The 21,944-nt window shown below is 42.1% G+C and overlaps 1 protein-coding gene across 5 annotated transcripts in view; it reads right to left on the bottom strand.

Annotated features, from left to right (window-relative positions):
* The window catches only part of ANO4 (anoctamin 4), a 288,919-nt gene that overhangs the window by 187,175 nt on the left and 79,800 nt on the right, over positions 1-21,944 (bottom strand). For all 5 annotated transcript variants that reach the window (XM_060245247.1, XM_060245249.1, XM_060245245.1 and 2 more), the window contains exon 2: positions 10,993-11,193. In XM_060245247.1, the coding sequence (XP_060101230.1) occupies positions 10,993-11,062 (70 nt within the window). In that variant the 5' untranslated portion in view covers positions 11,063-11,193. The remainder of the gene's footprint in view (positions 1-10,992; positions 11,194-21,944) is intronic.

Genomic DNA, 21,944 nt, shown 5'->3' with positions numbered 1-21,944 from the left:
AAATATTATACTCCTCTTTCTTCACCCCATCAGTACCCCAAACCTCTTTCAATTCTTGAATCGTAATCCTCTTCAGTTTATCTCCTACTTCCTTTGACAGTGATCCCCTTAATGGAGCAAATTTATCATAGTACCACATTTTAATAATAGATGATATCTCCGGAGCGAGTTCTATCTTCCACTTCTCCCATACCCTACTGGGCCCTATAAAGGTTGATAATTTATCACCTATCTTCTTCCTCCTTTTCGTTCTATCAAATAAACTTTCCTTTCCTCCTACTACCTCTAAATTTTCCTTTTCTATCCCGTTCAGCTCTTCTCCTAACTCTCCCTCCAACCAAATCATTAAGTGCCTTAATTGATATGCATCATAATAGTAAATTATATTGGGAATCCCCCATCCCCCATCTTTAATACCATAATATCTATACCTATTGGCTGTCCTTGGTTTCTTTGATGCAAAAACAAATCTATCTATATCTCCTTGCCATCTCTTCAGTACGTATTCTGGTATATGCCAAGGCAATACATAAAATAAATAAGTCAACCTAGGAACTAGAAACATTTTAACCATGGCATTCCTTGTACTAATTGACTCCTTCCTCTTCCTCCAGTCTCTCATTTTAACTTGAATTCCACTCCAGATTTTTTTATAATTATACTCAAATATTTTTTTAATATTCCTAGGAATATTAACCCCTAAATATTTCACCATTTTATTTGCTATGGGAATACCCAAAATTTTTGAAGCTGCTAATTGTAACCCTGGTTTTACATTAACACACATCATTGAAGATTTTGAAAAATTCACTTTTAACCCTGACACTTCCTCAAATTCCTGTAGTATCTTTTTTAAAGGTGCCACTGCGGGCTCCACATCCTTAATTGTCACCATCATGTCATCTGCATACATTGTTAAGAGATTCCCATCTATTTTCCCTTTCCCTGGAACTTCAAAGCCTATAATTCTTTTATCCTTTTTTAATTTATTCACTAACGGTTCCAATGCTAAAATAAATAACATAGGGGATAAAGGGCATCCCTGCTTCGTACCACTCAATACCTGAACATATCCCTCTACTGAACCACCAACTCCTATCAACGCCTTAGATTTAGAATATATTGCCTCAATCATATTTTGAAATTTCTCCCCAAACCTATACTTTTGAAATATAGTCTTCATGTATGTCCAATCCACAGAATCAAAGGCCTTATAAATATCCAACGCCAAAAGCGTAAGCGGCAAATCCTTATTTTTAGCTAAATAAACCATACCCATCACCTTCCTAACTGCCTCTACTAAATATTTTTGAGGCATAAACCCAAATTGCTCTTTCCCTATCAATTGTGCAATACATTTTTTGAGTCTCATTGCCATAACCTTTGCAAATATTCGATAATCCATATTGGTGATTGAAATTGGCCTATATGAATCCCTTAAAGTCTGATCTTTCCCAGGTTTCGGAATTAACACCAATCTCGACTCCAACCATGTAGGCGGTGTAGGAGATCCATCCAAAATTCCTTGAAACAATTCAGTCACATGAGGCACCAATATATCCTTAAAATGCTTATAAAATACCGCATTAAAACCATCCAGTCCGGGTGCAGATTGCATATTCATAGAATCTATAGCCATCTTAACTTCTTCTTCCGTTATATCCTTATCTAATTCTTTCCTACTATCTTCACTTAATTCTAAAAATTCCAACCCCTCACAGAATTTTTCTATATCTTCCTTTTTAATCCCTTTGTTTGCATACAATTTGTTATAGAATTCTATAAAATTCTCCAGTATCATTTTAGGTTCAGTTTCCAAAAACCCTATATCGTTCCTGATTGCCTTAATATTTTTCCTAACCTGAAAATTCTTAATTTTATTTGCTAAAATTCTTCCTCCTTTCCCTTCAAACTCATAATACTTCTGTCTGTTATACCATAATTTTAACGTAGTCCTATTAACATCCAATACATTCAACTCTTCCCTTTTCCTAATTACTTGTTCTTTATCCTCCTTCTTCTTAGATTTCCTAAATTTCTCCTCCAATACTCTAACTTCTTCTTCTACTTCTTTAATTTTCCTATCTTTACCCTTCTTCAATCTCACCAAATTCTGTATACACACACCTCTAATAGTGGCTTTCATTGCTTCCCATACTATTGTTAATGAAGTATCTGATTTCCTATTCTCTTCAAAATATCTTTCCATTGCATTTTTAATGTTACACTTACTTTCTTCATCTGCCACTAACCATGGATTAAACTTCCAATTATACGATCTATTACAATGACCTATTTGCAAAAAGGCTGAAACAGGGGCATGATCAGTAATCTTAATCATCCCGATCTCCATATCTTTTACCCAATTCCTCATTTCTTGAGAGACTAAGATTCCATCTAATCTTGAGTAAGTTCCATGCACGGCAGAGTAAAAAGAATATACATCATCATTAGGAAACATTTCCATCCATGATTCTAGCAGACCAAATTTCCCGCACATTCTTTTAAATTTCTCCGCCTTCCTTTTTTTAACATTACCTTTCCCCTGCAAGTTAATATTAAAATCCCCCCCTATTATTTTAATATAGGGTGAAAATTTTTCAAACTTCTGCAAAAATCTATACAATACATTCAACTGATGCACATTAGGGAGATACAAAGAAGCTAAAGCCACCGGCTCTCCCTCCAAATGACCCTGTACAAAAATAAACCTTCCATCCTTATCTCTCATTACTTTATCTGCAACAAAATCTATTTTAGAATTAAATACTATTCCCACCCCTCTGCTCTTTGAGGAGCCTGGAGCAATAAATTTCTTACCTTTCCCAAATCCAGGGAAATTCATCTCTCTTTCCCCCCCATTATATACCTCCTGCAAGAACAGCACATCTGCTTTTAACTCTTGAATATATCTCCCAACTCTTGCCCGTTTCACTGGATTTCCTAGCCCTCTAACATTAAGAGTTGTACATATAACATTAACATTTTTTATCATATTATACCTAACCATAGCTCTTCCCCATATCTCTTCTGTTCTCTACCAGCCTGGAATTCTAAACCCCAATCACCCTTAACCAACCCCACCTGATGTTGCTTATCTACCCTCCACCTACCCTCCATTACCAATTCTACCCATCCAAGAAAAATGCAATATGCCAATGCTCGTGGCATATTTCTTGTATAAAGAATTCTACCCAATATGCATTCACTCACCTTCTTACTCCATTCATACTCCACCCATTCACCCCTTAGGTCCCAATTATCCATCCATACCCCAATCACACCATCCAAACATACCAACATCATCCCAATCAGCCAGCATCTACACATCTTCTTCCCAATCCTACCACTGAACACATCAGACATCCAGCTACCACTAACATCCATATTGGGGGGGGGGGGAGAAAAAAGACATCTCTCCCACACTGTAAACTCAAAAAGAGCAACAGCAGCAATTAAAAAAAAAAAACCAAAAAAACTGTTCATGTTGAGCTATTCCGGTCCTTCTATCTTCTTTCCTTCTTCCTTAATCCATCTTCCCTCAATCATTTCTTAGTCTTAGTCCTTTCCCTGAAGTCCCAAGTCTTTTTTTCCTCCTTTTTCTTCTTCTTCTGTTTCTGAGTGTTCCCCATTTGCTCTTCCAAACTATTTTCCCCTTCTGAGTCCCAGTCAGGGGAATGCTTGTAATCCTTAGGCAGCTGCAGTCCCACACGTTTAAATAGCTCCTCCATCTGCTTCTGATCTTCTGCAAACAGCTCTACTCCTTCATGCACCATTTTCAGAGCAAAGGGTGCCATTCTCCAGCTGTATTTCATTCCTTTATCCTGCAGCACCTTGGTAAACACTCTTAACTTTTTCTTCCTGTTGATTGTTTCCTGTGATAAATCTTCAAAAGCCAACACTTTTTTATCATTATACAGTAACTTATCTTGCCTATCCAAGGCCTTCATGCCTTTAAGCACCTGCTCCTTTAATGTATATTTTCCAAAACACATTATCACATCTCTCGGCCACCTCCACTCAGCTGTCTGCTTCCCAACTCGATGAATACGATCCAAATCTTCCCTTGAAATTCCTAAGTCTGGGAGCATTTCAGCCATCCATTTAATCACATTATCCATGTCCTCCGTTTCTGGAATATTTTTCAACCGCAAATTTGACCTTCTGGCCCGATTTTCCAAGTCCATCAGTTTATCTTTAAGGTATTTATTTTGCTTTTCCAACTGTCTGGACTGTTTTTGCAACAAGTTAATTTTCTTCTCATTTAGCTGCGCCATTTCCCATGCACTATTCACAGTCTCTGCCATGGCTTCAACGGCCTCAGCTAAATTAGTTATTTTTTCATCCACAATCTTTGATACTGCCTTAATAATGCTATTCTTGGCAGCTTCCACAGCCCTCTTAACTTCTAATTGAAAGTCTTTTGGTTTCATTACCTTATCTTCACTTTCAACTTCTGAGTCCGAGGTCGCCATTGCCGTTTCTCTCAGCACCAATTAGTTTTAACTTTAGCCTATGGCCAACTTCCAGACTCCCACTTCACAACTATCACCGACTTATTTTAAAGTCTTCAAGGCTTTGTTATTTTTATCACCTGAAGAAGGAATACTTAATTCCCTTTAGCATTCTACCGGGAGCTCAAACAAAACACGTCTTCCTCTCAGCTGAGCATGCCACGCCCCCAGCACTTCTGCATGTTGAATGATCTTTGTGCTGGCTGTAGTATGTAGAATCACTTGATATGTGGAGATCTGCTAATACGTTGTGTATTCCAGCTTCATGTTTCTGATTCCGCCTGAAGGCAATGTGCTAACTTTAAAACGTTAGATCAAAAATCTGCACTAAGTAGTTCTTCATGCTACAACAGGGATCATTCATGAAGAGGAGAACATTTTCAGTGGCTTACTCACAGTTAATTATTGTATGCTTTGGGTCTAACATGATGGACACAAGAAGTTTCCAAAGACCATTCCTGATAAAGTTTTCTGGACATGTGTAAAGAGCTGAGGATCAATCTAGATGAGATGCAAATTATTCATTTTGGTGAAATCACAAATGGATTGTGATTAACTCTAAAAGGATCTCTCCAAACTGGGTAAATGAGCAACAAAAGTGGAAAATGATTGCACTTAGAGCTAGCCTCTCCCACCTCCAACGTAAGTGCTGCCGCTCCCAAATAGGGCAAAGTGATTGCAGTAGTCTAGAGAAGGAGAACACATAGCTGAGCCACACTGCCATTTTAATTTAAATTTATGTAAAAAGTAATATCAAGGAAACAGATGAAGAGATGGATGAATACAAATAAGCTACAAAATAAATCAACTTACATTTGCTTTAAGCTAACCGTTTTGAGAAATAGTGACACTAACTGTATATATATTATTTACTTCAGTTATACCATCACCTTTTTCCCCAGCAGGGACCCAAAAACAGCTCACATCATTCTCTCCTCACCTTAATTCCATCCTCACAACAACTGTTTGAGGAGAGGTAGGCTGAGAGTGGGTAATTTGCTTAAAGACATTCTGGAAGCTTCCGTGGCAGAGTGGGAATTTGAACCTGGACCTCCCAGCCCTTAGTCCAGCACTCTACGCTACACAAGATACTTACTAATCAGAGCTGGCCCCGGGGCACATGGAGCCCCAGGCAGCCTGGCTGCCCCCCGCCTCCCTGTAACGTGCCCCCCCTCCACGGCGCCTCCCCCAACCACCCTCCCTCCCAATTTTAATGCCCAGGTGAAGCGTTGAGCTCCCGGGGCTCTTTCAAGGCCACCCCCAGTCAATCAGCTGATCGACAGGTAAAGCATTGTGGAGGCTGGTAGCTCCTATGGTGGCCTTCCACGCGCTCACCAAGATCAGCCTAGGGAGATGCCTAGTTTGCCTAGTGGGTGGGCGGCCCTGTTACTAATGGTCAAATTCCAATAATGGAACAGAAATAATTCATGAGGACCACAATCATTGTGTTGTAACTGTGACACTGTGCTGAAGACACTCAAGAAAAATTTAAAAAAATGTTCTGTCTTCTTCAAATCAAGGGAAAACTGCAATTCTGTTTTGTAAGTTAAAATATGCATTTTTAGAGCACATGCTGCATGCTCAAAATCTGAACACAGACTGCTTCAAAGGAACCTTTCAGCAACTCTGTAAAATTGTTTGATGTTATCCTTATATTACAGACAGGGGTGTGTACTCAGATTGATGAATAATAGATTGCTTAAGGCTACCTAATTTGCCTCAAGGGCTTGTCAGTTAACGGCTCTTACCATATATCAATGCTCTGGATATTAAATAAAACTTGTTGGGCTGGCGCATGCAATAGAATTGGGCTAAATATGCATTTAAGAATGGGGTATTTACATTTGGAGTTCCTTCTGCGCTGCCAAATTGGAAGTACATGCAATACGTACAGTGACAAAGAAACAAGAAAATAATTTATTCAGCCTTTGTGGGGGTGGGTGGATTGAAGTCCTAATCCTGTGATGACTGGGGGGGGGGGGAGGTCTTTTTTTTAAAAAAAGAGAAAAATTGTGTGTACAAATGAGAACCCTTCTGAGATTAAGCACCCTTACCTCTGCTTGTACAGTCAACAAGCTACCAGTGCTGAAGAAAGTCTGAAACATCATTGTTTTAATGAGAAGTTATCCCATTGTTCTATAATCTTATTTTACAAATTACATAGTCATGTCATTTTGCAAAGAGTCTTATATAAAATATAGTATCTAGGCAGCCCATTATTTTACTAGTTCTGCCTGCAGAGGTACTGTTGTAGTAAACAAATGTACAAAATTTGGAACATCTGTATGGGGAGGTGGACTACAGACAACATCACAGTGGTCAAGTCAGAGGTGAAAGAAGGTTAAGCCCCTTCCCCTCCAAAGCAACCAGAGGGAGGGAAGGGTAATTAAGGACTTTCAACTAATTTTTGCAGTAGATTCAGAAAGGAATGGGCAGCTCAGTTTCCCTTAGCTCTTGAGGCAACTGAAGGCGAAGACATGAGCTCGAGGATAAGAGGCCAAAAGCACACAGACCCCAAAACTGATCCTTCCCACAACCTACAGTCACTTAAGAGGAGACTGTTGCATAGCCAACTAGTCCCAGTGATACAAGTAAAGTGTTTTCTCCCAAGAGCCATTGACTTATTCTAAGGCACCCAAAATTCTCATGGCCTTAAAATGCCACGAGTGCAGGAAATACACCCCAAGAACTCTCAGATTTAAGATGTCAGGAATGAGGGGAAGTATATTTATCTGCATATTAGGGCTAAATTCAGATGACCAATTAGGGCCAACACAGGAACTCCCCACATCTGGATTAAAAATGTGCATTCAAATGTGCACATCTGGGTCCTGCCTTGCTCCCGCCCTTACCTTGCCCTCTGCTGTCACTCTGCCACTTTAAAAAGCTACCAAATAGAAAGTGGTAGAAAACCTCAGAAGCACTTCCCTTTTGCCTTTCCTGGCTGTCTGAATGGAAGTGTCTCTCATGTGTTTGAGCACTGTGACTGCTCCTCCATGGTGCACACAGCCCATCTCTGTACCAGCAGTGGGTCACATGCTGTCTGACTGCCCCTGGGGCACTTTCTTCTGCAATAGAAGACTGCTGCCCCAAGCTGCTGGTGTAGATCCAGCCTAAAAGACGGTATTTTGAACAAAGACAGAACTGATAAATAGCACTCACAGCAGGTAGTAGATTGACTTCCAGATATACTAAGAACATACTGAACAAGGCTCCTTTGAACCCAGGGCCAGCCCTAGAAGTCTGGCACCCTAGGCAATTACCTAGTTTTCCTAGTGGCAGGATCTGCCCTATTTGAACCTCTGAAGTTCCTCACACCTTTCTGGTCATAAACCACTGCCCAGGCTTGCAGGATAATCAATGCTACTGAAATTTTCTTTGCAAATATAATTCCTAGATGATACAATCATAAAACCAGGAAGGATCATTTGCCTATTTCTTGGATACTATCAGCAGATCTGTGTCAATATTCTTACCTATCATAGGACTATTTCCTATGCATATTCAAGTACCTTTACATTATAGGAGGATTATACAATATTGTTACAGCTCAGATCCTAAATTTGCATCAATTGGGTTCCAAATCTAAAGATGCACCAATCAGAGCACAACCAAGTTCACCAATGAGCAGCTAGGTTCTGAAGCTTTGTTCCAGCAGCACAGATCCTAGTTCTGCATGAAATTGGACCAATGGCAGTTTCAGCTGCAGAGATTCTCTGCTTTGACCTTAGTCCTGTTGGGCTTGCAGTGCCACAGTGGTTCTAGTTCTGCTGGAGTTGCAAAAATGCCCCTCCCTCACTATCAGTTTCTACTGCAGAGATTCCTGGGGACACTGATTCTATTCTGTTGGACTTCTGTTCTTGTTGTTTTTGCTGTTCCCCCCTCCTTTGGAAACAATGGAGGATGGACACCTTCTTTGAGGAGTCATAACTTGGACCCCTAAATCAAATCCTCGCCAAACTTGGAGGGCTAGTAGAGGAGAGTCAGCCAGAGATTTCCTGTGAGCTTGGTGGATCTAACATGCTGGGGAGGGGAGGGGAATTCTACTAACTGATGAACAGAACTAGTTTGTTTAGCCCCTAAAAGTTAGTGATGGTTCATGCTTTGTGAACTGGGCATGCCATGAACCATGAACTGAACCACATTTTCTTGGTGCATGCCCATCCCTACTTTTTTTCTATCATATACTTTTTAATGATGAATTGAATGGTGCACATTCCTCATCAAAAACATAACCTGCCTGCCCACAATTTGCCAGGAGCAGTTTAAGCCAATACAGTGACAAGCTAATAACTCAGTCTGAGCTTTTGGTGCAAACAGAAGAGTAACTGCGGCTTTAGAATTTGTGACAGACAGATGAGTCACCTCAAGTCAAAAGAGATTTTTTTTTTATTTTTTTTTTTATTTTTGAAATCCAGTGAGGGAGAAAAAGGAATAAATTGATAGACAATTTTTCCTGCATTTGAGAGACTACGATTGAGCGGCAGAGAAAGTATTCTGTTTGTACTAAGAGAAGAATTTAATTAATTAAACTTGATTTTAATTGGTTTGAAATGTGATAATTATGTTATTTATTATATTTATGATTCACCCAATCCCTGCTACTGCAGGGCTCTGGGCAGTATACAAAATTCATAAAAACATACAGAATAAAACAATTAGTAATTTAACAACATTCTTAAAATCAGATGGTGATAGTTAATCCCAATTCAGATTGCCAGCCCCTTCACAAGCCAGACACATATGGCAGGGAAGAGGCCAGACACACATAGAAAGCAGAGACGGGTGCCAGCTAAGACAGTAACTGTCACTGTCCTCAACTAAAGGCCTGGAAGAACATCTTCGCCTTATAGGCCCTGTGGAATTGCATAAAATCCCACAGAGCCCTGATGGAAGTTGGCAGAGAGTTCCACCAGGTTGGGGGCAGAGCCAAAAAGTTTCTGACCATGTTCAAAGATAGTTAGATGTCTTTAGGACCAGTCCAGTGACCACCAGCAGATTGCTGTCTAAGGAGTATAATACTTTCCCAGGGATATACTGGAGGAGACAGTCCCATAGGCACATTGGTCCTTGACTGCTCAAGGCCTTGTAGGTCAATACCAGAACCTTAAACTTGCTGGAAGCCAGTGAAGTTGGCACAACACAGATCATATATGTGCTGTCCATGACATTCCTGTTAGGACTTGCACTGCTGCACTGTGGACCAGTTGGATAATTAGATAATCAAAACCTGAAGGTCTTCTGTTCCAAGTGCACATGATACTCCCTCTATAGACAGCTCAATTTGGAGAGCAATATTCATGTCCAATAGCACCTTAAGACCAACAAGAGTTCAATTGTATAATCTTTTGAGAATCTGAGCTCCCTTTGCCAGTCTGAAGAAGGGAGCGGTGATTTTTGACAACTTATTCTCTGGAAATCTTGTTGGTCTTTAAGATGCTACAAAATTCTCATCTTGTTTTTTTATTGCAAACCAACATAGCTTCCAGGTGGGACTTGGGTCATCTCCACACTTCAGAGATCAGTTCCACTGGAGAAAATGGATGCCTTGGAGAATGGACTCTGTATTCCACTGAGGACTATATCCTCCCCAGGCACCATGCCCATATCTCCAGTAGTTTCCCAGCCAAGATCTGGTAATCCTATCCCCTATCCTCCTCTAGTGGCTGGGGGCATTGGGCAGCCCTACTGAAAATGATCTTGAATTTGGAGGTTAATGTTTGGTATTCCTCATGTATGTATGGTGGCTAATAATGGTACTGGGAAACTGACAAACACACCCACTGAATGAAAACAGCTTGTAATGCACCATGAAGAGTAAAAAAGGTTCACAACCAAATAACTTATGGAATGGCCAGAAATGTTCAGTTATTTAAAGCACCCCACTAATCAACTGCCCTCCATTATGAAAGTTAACAGATGGGCTCCACTGAAGACCCTCCACAGCTATGTTGGCAATGATATCTTTTAGGGAGAGCAAACCAGTGTTCAGGTGAGAAGCTATGGAGAGACTGAATTTGTTAGTAATTCCCCCCCCCCGCCGCCAAAAAGAATGAACTTTTACTAGTATATGTAAAAGAAACTATGTTGTTTGTACTGAGGAGGGAGTTGATGTTACACTGGAATCTCCAAAGATTATGTGGTACAAATCCTTATGAGTAATAGTTGCCAGGCAGTGCAAGCATTCCAGATTTTCTGGACTGCTAGAAAAGAAGTTTCACTACAGGATTTTAGACAGGCTGTGATCTCTCTATTTCTCTCAAAACCCCAACTGTTTTTTCTCTTGCAGTCGATGACAGATAACCACACCAGCTGTGAACAAGCATACTGAAAAAGGCCAGAGTGAACATCAATCTATTGACATCAAACTATAGATTGATTTCCATGCAAGCTTGATCAGATGTTATGAGTGCATTTCATAGCATGTATCCTTTGCATAAAGCTTTCTGAGAAAATGTTGGAATGAATATTTTGTTACCTGGCTGATGAGTTATGGTTTTTCCAGTTGGAGCTGGTAATATAATAGATCCAGAAGATGAGGCCTCCATTTTTATTGGCCTTCTGGCTTGTGGGAATGAAGAATGCCTAACCACACACTGTGATAACTTATGGCTTGCTGCACTTCTCCTTTGGTAGATCTGTACACACTTTTCAGCCCCATGAATGGATAAGCTTATACCTTGAGAGAGAGAGAGAGAGAAAACTGTTAGATGCAAAACAAATTCTAAACAAGCATATTACAAACCTGAAGATTAAAGTACCACTCAGAGTTCCTTGAAGGAAAGGTAGAGTACAAATTTAACATATTGTGCTGTGTTGAGAAACACCTAGGTGGAACCTAGGATTGCCAAGTCCAATTCAAGAAATATCTGGGGACTTTGGGGGTGGAGCCAGGAGACATTGGGGTGGAGCCAAGATCAAGGCTGTGACAAGCATAAATGAACTCCAAAAGGAGTTCTGGCCGTCACATTTAAAGGGACAGCACCTTTTCAATGCCTTCCTTCCATAGGAAATAATGGATAGGGGCACCTTCTTTTGGGGCTCATAGAATTGGACCCCCTGGTCCAATCGTTTTGAAACTTGGGGGATACTTTGGGGAGAGGCACTAGATGCTGTACTGAAAATTTGGTGCCTCTACCTCAAAAAACAGCCCCCCAGAGCCCCAGATACCCGCGGATCAATCCTCCATGATTTTCTAAGGGAATAAACCTCCATAGGGAATAACAGAGTTCCCAGCAGACATTTCTCTCCCCTCCCCCCGCTTTCTGATGACCCTGAAGAGGGGGGAGGGCTTCCAAACCGGGGGATCCCCTACCCCCACCTGGCGATTGGCAACCCTAGTGGAACCTGCGGACGGCAAGGTGTGTGCATGGGGGAAATCCATGATCGTTTAGCACTTAGTCTTTATGGCAACAATTCAAAAACAGGGTAGTAAAGAAGCACTTCCAGTAAATCTAGGTAAATATATCACATATCTAAACAAGGTGCAACCAGGCTTCCATTTCCGTAATGACCAACAAGTGACTTGGCACCACATATTAATTATCTATACGCCTCCTGTAGAATGAATGTGTTTTTCTCTTTCTCCATTTTGACCTCACAATCACATTGTTAGGTTGTTTAGGCTGAGAAACAGTGTCTGGACCAAGGCCACTGTTGTGTATAGGACTGAAGTATAAGATTCCTACCAGGATCATTGGAGCCAGGAGGGCAGAGCTTGGGGACTTGGGAACAATGGCCAGTAGGATCCAAATACCTGCTGCCCCACTCCAATCACAGCCCCCCTGCCTGTTTGAATGAACCAATGGCATGCTTGTGTGGGAACCAAGAGTTGTATATAGGTTTGGCCAGTAGGCCCTTTCCCCAGTCTTGTTGGAGTGGCCCTCACAATGCTGCTTCTAATAAAAAGCTGTTATCACTGCTACCTCGTCTCCTCGATGCTTTGAATTCACTATATTATAGTCACCTAATGAATTTTGTGGCAGAACAAGGATTTGGATCTCTCAGATTCTAGTCCAGCTCTCTAACCATCTATCAGGTTAGAACTTTACTCAAGGATATTGCCACTTGCTCATATCCAGATATTACTTGCTCAAATCCAGGTAGACATATATAGTTTTGATACTGCAAGCATGCACAAGAAGAGGAAACAAATTAACTGGGATCTCAGTTATCACAATCAGCTATTATATTTGTATACTGAAAAAAAATTAACAGCTTCATTAACAATAAGTCATCAAATAACCTTGATAAGAACATAAGAGGCCCACTGGATTAGACCAGTAGTGTACCTCACCCAGCAACCTGTTCAAATAGTGACAACCGGTTTGTTTCTTTATTTGTTTATATACTTATACTTCAATACTTTCCTCTTTGTTCAAGGCAGCCTAGAGGAATTCTAAAGCAAAGTTTGAGTCCAGTGGCACCTTTAAGACAAAAGTTTAATTCTGGGTATAAGCTTCTGTGTGCATGCCTACTTCAAGACCTAAACTTTGTTCTGTTGCTTCAGACCAATATGGCTATCCACCTGAATCTATCTTCATGGGGGAAACTCTAGTTGCCCTGGCTGGAAGGTCATAAAAGCCCAGGGCCTTCAACTAATGCTGCCTCCTAGAACTGATATTCAGATGTTTGCTGCCTCTGTATATGGATGTTCCCTTAAGTTCTCATGGCTAGTAGCCATTGATGGATCTGTCTTCCATGAATCTGTCTAAACACCCTTAATACTACCCATGCTATCACTATATCCAGTGACAGAAAATTCCATTACAACCCCAAGAACTTTTTCCTTCTCTATCTCATCCATATCAGACCCCATCAGTATTTATTTACTGTCAGGATTTTTTCAACATGCATTACCATACTCTCACCTACACTGAATTTGTCTCACTGTTGCCCACTCACATAGTTTAGGGAGAATCTCCTGGAGCTGTTCACACTCTACCTTGGTTTTCACTATCTTGAATAATTTGGCAAACTTGACTATTAGACTTCTCATCCCCAATTCCAAATAATTTATGAGTAACATAAATAGCACCAGTCCCAATACCAATCTTTGTGGGACCCCACTGTATACTTCCTTCCATTTTGAGAACTGTCCATTTATTTCTACAGTATACTTCCTGTAGTTTAACCAATTGTCCCATGAGAGCTAAGCTTAATAGATTTTGGCGAAGTATCTTGTCAAAAGCCCTTTACAAGCCCTTATTTCTATATCTGCACAACATTCAGCATGAAGACAAGGCATCTTCAGATAAAATCAACCAATGGGATTTAGCTGGATTGGAATTTTTGCATTGTTATAGATGAAGATATTTAATGCACTGAGATTAAATGCTGAGGGAAACAGGAAGCCAGCAGAGCATAAGTCTTGAGGAAGAAGACTTCTCCTCCCTCTTCTTTCTTACTCCTCAGGCATGGTGTCATTAGATTTTTGCATGCAAGCTCCATCCAATAGGAGCTCGGGGGCAGAGTCATTTGCACTCAATGAAAGCTTGCACACATTGGATGCCTTGACTAAGCACTGAAAAATAGGAAAGGAAACAAGAGAAATATGCTGAGCAAGCTGTTCTTTCCCTCCCCTCTGTTCCCCTATTTTCTTAATCATCATCTACCACTCATTTTGCCAGCTTCCTATTCTTTGCACATGGAAGGGATGGATCACAGCCAAGACTTTGGCATTAGTTCACTAAAATGTACACAATCCAATGTAAGTAGACCACAGCCTGAAGGTGAATTCACATACAGTCCAAACCACATTATTATAACCTAACAAAGCAGTCTGAAATATTAATTCTTCTCACTGTACACAACGCCAATGGCACTTGTTAGTGTGGAATGGAAATCCTTTGCCAAATATAGCTCATCTTTTTTAGTTAGCAAGCAAATTACTGAGGAAGGAAGGAAGGAAGGAAGGAAGGAAGGAAGGAAGGAAGGAAGGAAGGAAGGAAGGAAGGAAGGAAGGAAGGAAACTTTAAATGCATTCTCCAAGCCTCCAGCTGGCTTGGTTTGAAGAAGTGATGCCTTCTCCAAGTAGGCCAACAAGGTGCTGGGGGCTTCAAGAGTCACACAATATGTGTGAAAGAGCCACATGTGGCTCCCAAGATTAAGTTTGGCTACTCCTGATTTGTATCTTCACTATACACATGCCCCAGAGACTATAATGTTGGTAAAAGACAAAAGGAAAACCACAGGAGATGGCTATCTCTCACCCAAGCACTACACACTTTGGCTCTGGCCAAAGTAAGAACAAAAGGTTTAACCTCTGATACCTTGGTAGAATGGCACACCCAGGGGTCGTTTTGTAGAAAAATAGATGGTGGAGCTCATTAACATAACTTATTAGCATATGCTGCCCACCACCAGGCAAAAACAACCTGACACAAGAAAAGAGTCCCAGGCGAGCAAGGCCTGCTTGGGCTGGCTAGAGATCCAGCCAGCCTAAGCAGGCCTTGCTCACCTGGGGCTCTCCTTGGCTCCCCCCCCAGTCAAAAAGCCACCAAGCCACCCACCACCCAAAATCACATAAGAAGTGGAGAAAGGGTGGTGTGGGCTTCTCCAGGAATTAATAAGGGCTGCTGGGGGCATGGCAAAGCTCCTGGTGGCTGGGCACACCTAAAAAGACAGAGTCATGGAAAACAAAAAAGCTAGCTAGTACTTCCCCCCCCCCCCCTCTCTTGAGGTAGAAAGATCAGGGATGACCTCAGAGGGGGATGGACTCTCAGAGGCAGATTATAAATTTTTAGGACATCGGGAAGAAGTTCTTGTCATGCACTTATTTCTTTAGTTCTTCTGTACACAAGCTGTGAAGGACTAGGAGTGTGTTCACACTACACTAAACAATGTAACTTGTTTTTACAGTGCAAGAATAGCAAAAATCCAGGGGCAAAACACATTATTTAGAGTAGTGTGAATGCACCCTAGGTAGTTAGGATAGGGTTGCTAGGTCCCCCTGGCCACAGGTGAAAGATGGGAGGCTAGGGACTCCATCCAAACCACATGTCAAGGTACAATGGGGAGGAGCCTGATCTCTGTAATTATACCACACCTATTTGGTCTTGTTTTTCATAAAACAATAAATGAGAGGGAAAGCAGTTGAACTCACCATCCTGATAGCTCATGAACAATCTATTGCACATTTGAGCTAACAAAGAAGAATTAAGCACATGATGTGACAAGTAGGTGGAACATAGAAAAGCCACTCTGTCTAACAGGAAGTTTTCTTCCAGATTTGTTGGTGGCAGTGGTTACTGTTAGTAGAGTTCGAGAAATAATCCAATCCCATACTTGGGAGTTTGGTTTCAATAATCTTTATTCCAACAGGATTTGCAAAAAGTTAATAAGTGACTGCAGGCCACCAATACAACAGAGAGGCCTTCAGAGCACAAGCCCTAACACACACTAACACACAGCAGAGAGAGAAAACAACAAAAGATAATCTGAACGGCAAGAAAAAAAATCAATAAACCCTGAACACTAGAATGCACCATGGGTCTCTCTAGGCTACAAGTGGAGTAAATTACTCTTTCAGCACTATTTACATTAATTATACTCTTAGCAGGCTATTGCTTCTTCAGCTGTTACTACTCACAGTGAAATTGGTGTGCATACACACACACATACACACACTGGAGTAAGGGAATGGGGCAGCATCATTGAGAGGGGATAGCTATGTGATTTTATTGACCTTTTGGGAACCAAGGAAACTTGGCTTCCAAGTTCCTTCATGCAGTCAACAACAAAGTGGATCAGTAATCCACATTAGGCATGAACTGGAAAAATGCAGTTCGGTTCATGGTTTGTTGTTCATGGTTTAAAGGGGCTGCACAAGACAGCCCAAAGCTGAGCTGGTAGGGAGATTTCTCTCTGTGGGCTCAGCTTTTTGGGCTCCCTTATGCAGCCCCATTTGAAGGGGCTTCACAGTACAGCCCAAAACTGGGCCAATGGGGAGACTTCTCTCCATTGGCTCAGCTGTTTTGGGCTCTCTTGTGCCCATCTACAGGAAATGCACAAGAGAGCCCAAAACAGATGACCAGTGGGGGAACTGCTCCCTGATGGCTCAGCTGTTTTTTGGGTTGTCTTCTGCAGACCCTTTATAATTTAAAGGGACTGCACAAGACAGCCTGAAGCAGCTAAGAAGCAAGGAATGCCTTCTCACCGCTCAGTTGTTTTTGCAGCTTTCACAGAGAACAGAAAACAGGGAGGACTTGAAGTCCCTTTAAACTCTTGCTTCCTGCTTCATCCGTAAACCACTACAAACTGCCATGAACCACCATGAACTACTTTAAATTTTTGTGGAAGTTCATGATGGTAGACCTATCATGAACTTCTGTTTGCCAACCATGAACAGGGAAAAAATCATGATGAATTTTCCTTTGTGGTTTGGTTCATGCCCATCCTTATTTATTTTATTCTATTCTATTTTTAGCCTGTCCTTCATGTAGAACAGGCTTGGGGCGGGTTACATCATAAAAGAAGACAATCAACAGTTAAAACCAATTAAAATATATAAGATCTAAAATTACCAAGTAAACAGTGGAGACTAAAATGACAAATTCTGCCTCACAAACATGACCTATTGTCCAGATCTAGCAGGTCCTACAGCACTGGGATGGAATGAAAGGGGAGAAGCCAATAACAAGTGACATCCGCGGCCTCAGCTGAAAACCTGGTGAAAGAGCTCTGTTTTACAGGCCCTGCAGAATTGGATCCCACAGGCCCCAGATCTTCCAGGTGAGCTCATTCCACCAGGTAGGGGCCAGGGCTGAAAAGGAGGCACATATAGATGTTAAACCCTCTCATGGATTGCTGCCTTGACATGGTGAGAGGGCTTGCATGGTTCAGTGAGGCTGTGGACTATGCCATGCGGGGCCACCCAAGATGGACAGGCCACAGCTGAGAACCCAGACAAAATGTGATCCATTGGAGAAGGAAATGGCAACCCACTCCAGTATCCTTGCCAAGAAAACACCATGGGCAGTAACAAAGGCTAAAAGATATGGTGCTGGAAGATGAGCCCCTCAGGTTAGAAGGTGCCAAATATGCTACTGAGGAAGAACAGAGGGCAAGTCCAAGTAACCACAGAATGAGTGAAGCGGCTGGGCCAAAGCTGAAAGGACGCTCAGCTGTGGATGTGTCTGATGGTGAAAGAACAGTCCGATGCTGCAAAGAACAATACTGTATTGGAATGTGAAATGTAAGATCTATGAATCAAGGTAAGCTGGATGTAGTCAAACAAGAGATGGCAAGACTGAACATCGACATCTTGGGAATCAGTGAACTAAAATGGACGGAAATGGGTGAATTAAACCAAGCGGATCACTACATCTGTTATTGTGGGCCATAGTTCCGTAGAAGAAATGGTGTGGCCTTTATAGTTAACAAGAGAGTGAGGAAGGCATTAATGGGATACAATCTCAAAAATGACAGAATGATCTCGGTCCGTATCCAAGGCAAACCATTCAATATCACAGTAATCCAAGTCTATGCCCCAACCACTGATGCAGAAGAGGCTGAAGTAGACCAATTCTATGAAGATCTACAACACCTTCTAGAATTAACACCAAAAAAAGATGTCCTCCTCATCATAGGGGACTGGAATGCCGAAGTGGAAAGTTAAAAGGTAACCAGAACAACTGACAAGTTTGGCCTTGGAGAACAAAATGAAGCTGGGCAAAGGCTAATAGAGTTTTGTCAAGAGAAAAAGCTGGTCATAGCAAACACTCTCTTCCAACAACCTAAAAGGCGACTCTACACATGGACATCACCTGATGGGCAACACAGAAATCAGATTGATTATATACTCTGCAGTCAAAGATGGAGAAGCTCCTTACAGTCAGCAAAAACAAGACCTGGAGCTGACTGCAGCTCAGATCATGAGCTACTCACTGCAAATTCAGGCTTAAACTGAAGAAAACTGGGGAAGCCATTAGGCCATTCATGTTTGACCTTGATCACATCCCTTATGAATATACAGTGGAGGTGAGGAATAGGTTTAAGGAACTAGAGTTAGATAGACAGAGTGCCTGAAGAACTATGGATGGAGGTTTGTGACATTGTACAGAAGGCAGCAATCAGCACCATCCCAAAGAAAAAGAAACACAAGGAAGCAAAGTGGCTGTCTGATGAGGTTTTACAAATAGCTGAGGAAAGAAGGAAAGTGAAAGGCAAAGGTGAAAAGGAAAGATTCACCTAACTGAATGCAAATTTCCAGAGAACAGCAAGGAGAGATAAGGAGGCCTTCCTGAAGGAACAATGCAAAGCAATAGAGGAAAATAATAGAATGGGAAGGACAAGAGATCTCTTCAAGAAAATTGGAGAAATCAAGGGAACATTTTGTGCAAAGATAGCCATGATAAACGACAAAAATGGTAGGGACCTAGCAGAAGCAGAGGAAATGAGGAAGAGGTGGCAAGAATACACAGAAGAATTATAAAAGAAGAATCTCAATGTCCTTGACAACCATGACAGTGAAATCGCTGACCTTGAGCCAGACATCCTGGAGTGTGAAGTCAAATGGGCCTTAGAAAGCATTACTAACAACAAAGCGAACAGAGATGATGGTATCCCAGTTGAGCTATTCAAAGTCCTAAAAGATTATGCTGTTAAAGTGATGCACACAGTATGTCAACAAATTTGGAAAACGCGACAGTGGCCACAGGATTGGAAAAGATCAATTTATATTCTAATCCCAAAGAAGATTAATCCCAAGGAATGTTCAAACTATCGCACCAGCAAGGTCATGTTAAAGATCCTACAAGCTAGGCTTCAGCAGTATATAGATCGGGAAGTTCAAGCTGGGGTTCGGAGAGATAGAGGAACTAGAGATAAAATTGCCAACATTCGCTGGATTATGGAAAAAGCATGGGAGTATCAGAAAAACGTCTATTTCTGTTTCATTGACTAAGCTAAAGCCTTTGATTGTGTGGATCACAACAAACTGTGGCAGGTCCTTAAAGAGATGGGAGTACCAGACCATCTCACATGTCTCCTGAGAAACCTGTGCAAGGGTCAAGAAGCAACTCTCAGAACAGGATATGGAACAACTGATTGGTTTAGAATAGGAAAAAGAGTTCGACAAGGATGTATATTGTCACCCTGCTTATTTAATTTATATGCAGAGTACATCATGCGAAATGCTGGCCTGGATGAAGCACAAACTGGGATTAAGATTGCCAGGAAAAACATCAACAACTTCCGATATACAGATGACCTCCACTCTAATGGCAGAAAGTGAGGAGGACCTAAAGAACCTCTTTTGGAGGGTGAAAGAGGAGAGCACAAACGTAGGATTGAAACTCAACATCAAAAAAACTATATCATGGCATCCGACCCGATCACACCCTGGCAAATAGAAGAGAAAGACATGGAAATAGTGACAGACTTCACATTTCTGGGATCCAAGATCACTGCAGATGGTTACTGCAGCCATGAAATTAAAAGACGTTTGCTCCTTGGGAGGACAGCCATGGCGAACCTGGGCAGTATAATAAAAAGTAGAGACATCACCCTGCCAACAAAAGTCCGTATAGTCAAAGCGATGGTATTCCCAGTATGAATGTATGGCTGTGAAAGTTGAACCATAAGGAAGGCCGAGCGCAGAAGAATAGATGCTTTTGAGATGTGGTGCTGGAGAAGAATCTTGAGAGTCCCTTGGACTGCAAGAAGATCAAATCAGTCAGTCCTAAGAGAAATCAACCCAGACTGTTCCCTGGAAGGTCAGATGCTGAAGCTGAAACTCAAATACTTTGGCCACCAAATGAAATGGGAGCACTCACTGAAAAAGATCCTGATGCTGAGAAAGACAGAAGGCAAAAGACGAGGGGACAGCAAAAGATGAGATGGCTGAACAGCGTTACTGATGTAACAAACATGAATTTGAGCAGATTTCAGAGGATGGTGGAAGACAGGAGGGCTGGCGTGACTTTGTCCATGGGTCACAAAGAGTTGGACTCGACTGTGTGACTGAACAACAACAAATAAATGTTAAATAACATTGGGGAAAGAATTGCTCCCTACAGCACACCACATTGTAATGGGTGCCGCTGGGATAGTTTGCCCCCAAGTGCCACCCTCTGTCCCCAACCTTGGAGAAAGAAGACCAGCCATTGTAAGGCCAGCCCCTGTATCCCCACATCTGTGAGGTGGAGCGCCAACACATCTTGGTCAACCGTATCAAACGCTGCTGACTGATCCAGATGCCTCCAGGGATTACCCACTAAGGTGACCAACACTGTCTCCATCCCATTAACAGGGTGAAAGCTGGACTGGAAGGGATCCAGGATGTCAGCATCCTCCAAGAAACCCTGGAGCTGCGTCGCCACCACCCTCTCCACTACCTTACCCAGGAATGGCAAGATCGAGACTGGGCGGTAATTTGCTAGGACCATGGGGTCCAAAGATGGCTTTTTCAGGAGAGGATGGACCACTGCCTCCTTCAAGGCCCCTGGGAATGCCCCCATTGAGAGTGACAAGTTGATGATCTCCTTCAGGGGAGTCCGTATGCTGTCACCGCAGGCTTTAACCAGCCATGATGGACAGGGATCAAGGGGGCAAGTGATGGGTTTCGCAGCAGCCAGGGTCTTATTGACTTCATCCTGGAAGAGCAAGCTGAAATGATCCAAAACTGGAACTGAAGACGGACAAAGGGCTCCCAGTTCCATTATTGTATCAATTGTGGCTGGAAGGTCGTGATGGACTGACAAGACTTTATTTGCAAAATAATCCGCAAGAGCCACACAGCCTATATCCAGTTCCCTTACATTTGGCATGCTCTGAGGCAAAGATGTTAAAGACCGAATTAATCTAAATAATTGAGGTGGGTATGATTTTGTTAAAGGCCGCATAGAACTGCTTCTTTGCTGCTTTTGTTGCTATCTCATAGGTCTTCATAAATGACCTATAAAATGTTCTTGTAGCTTCATCCTGAGCCCTCCACTACACACTCTCTAGTTGTCTCAGCTCCCATTTCATCCACCTCAGCTCCACGGAATACCAAGAAGCCAAATTGGTACAGGGGCAGAGAGAGTGCCGGGGAGTGACCACGTTGATGGCTTCAGAAAAACGGCTATGCCAGTCTTCCACCAGCTCATCCAATGGGCCACCAGGTGGAATTGGATCCCGCAGAGCCTCCTGGAACCTACTAGGGTCCATTTGGCTCTGGGGGCTAGCATAAATCCTTTTACTGCCTAAACAAGGAGGGTTAGGTATGCATAACCTGGCCTTCAGGACAAAGTGGTCTGACCATGGCACCACATCCATGGTAATACAGTCCACTCCAATCCCCAAGACAAAGATAAGATCTAGTGTGTGACCCGCTTGTTTTGTGGGAGCTGAAACGACTTGGGAGAGCGCTAGTGCTGCTATGGAGGTCTTAGCCTGAGAAGAGGCCACATCCTGGGCATGGACACTGAAGTCTCCCAGAAACACATA

This window comes from Heteronotia binoei, chromosome 8, assembly GCF_032191835.1.
Source record: "Heteronotia binoei isolate CCM8104 ecotype False Entrance Well chromosome 8, APGP_CSIRO_Hbin_v1, whole genome shotgun sequence".
NCBI lineage: Eukaryota > Metazoa > Chordata > Lepidosauria > Squamata > Gekkonidae > Heteronotia > Heteronotia binoei.
The sequence above is the reverse complement of the archived record's forward strand: the minus strand, read 5'-3'. Positions and strand labels throughout refer to the sequence as shown.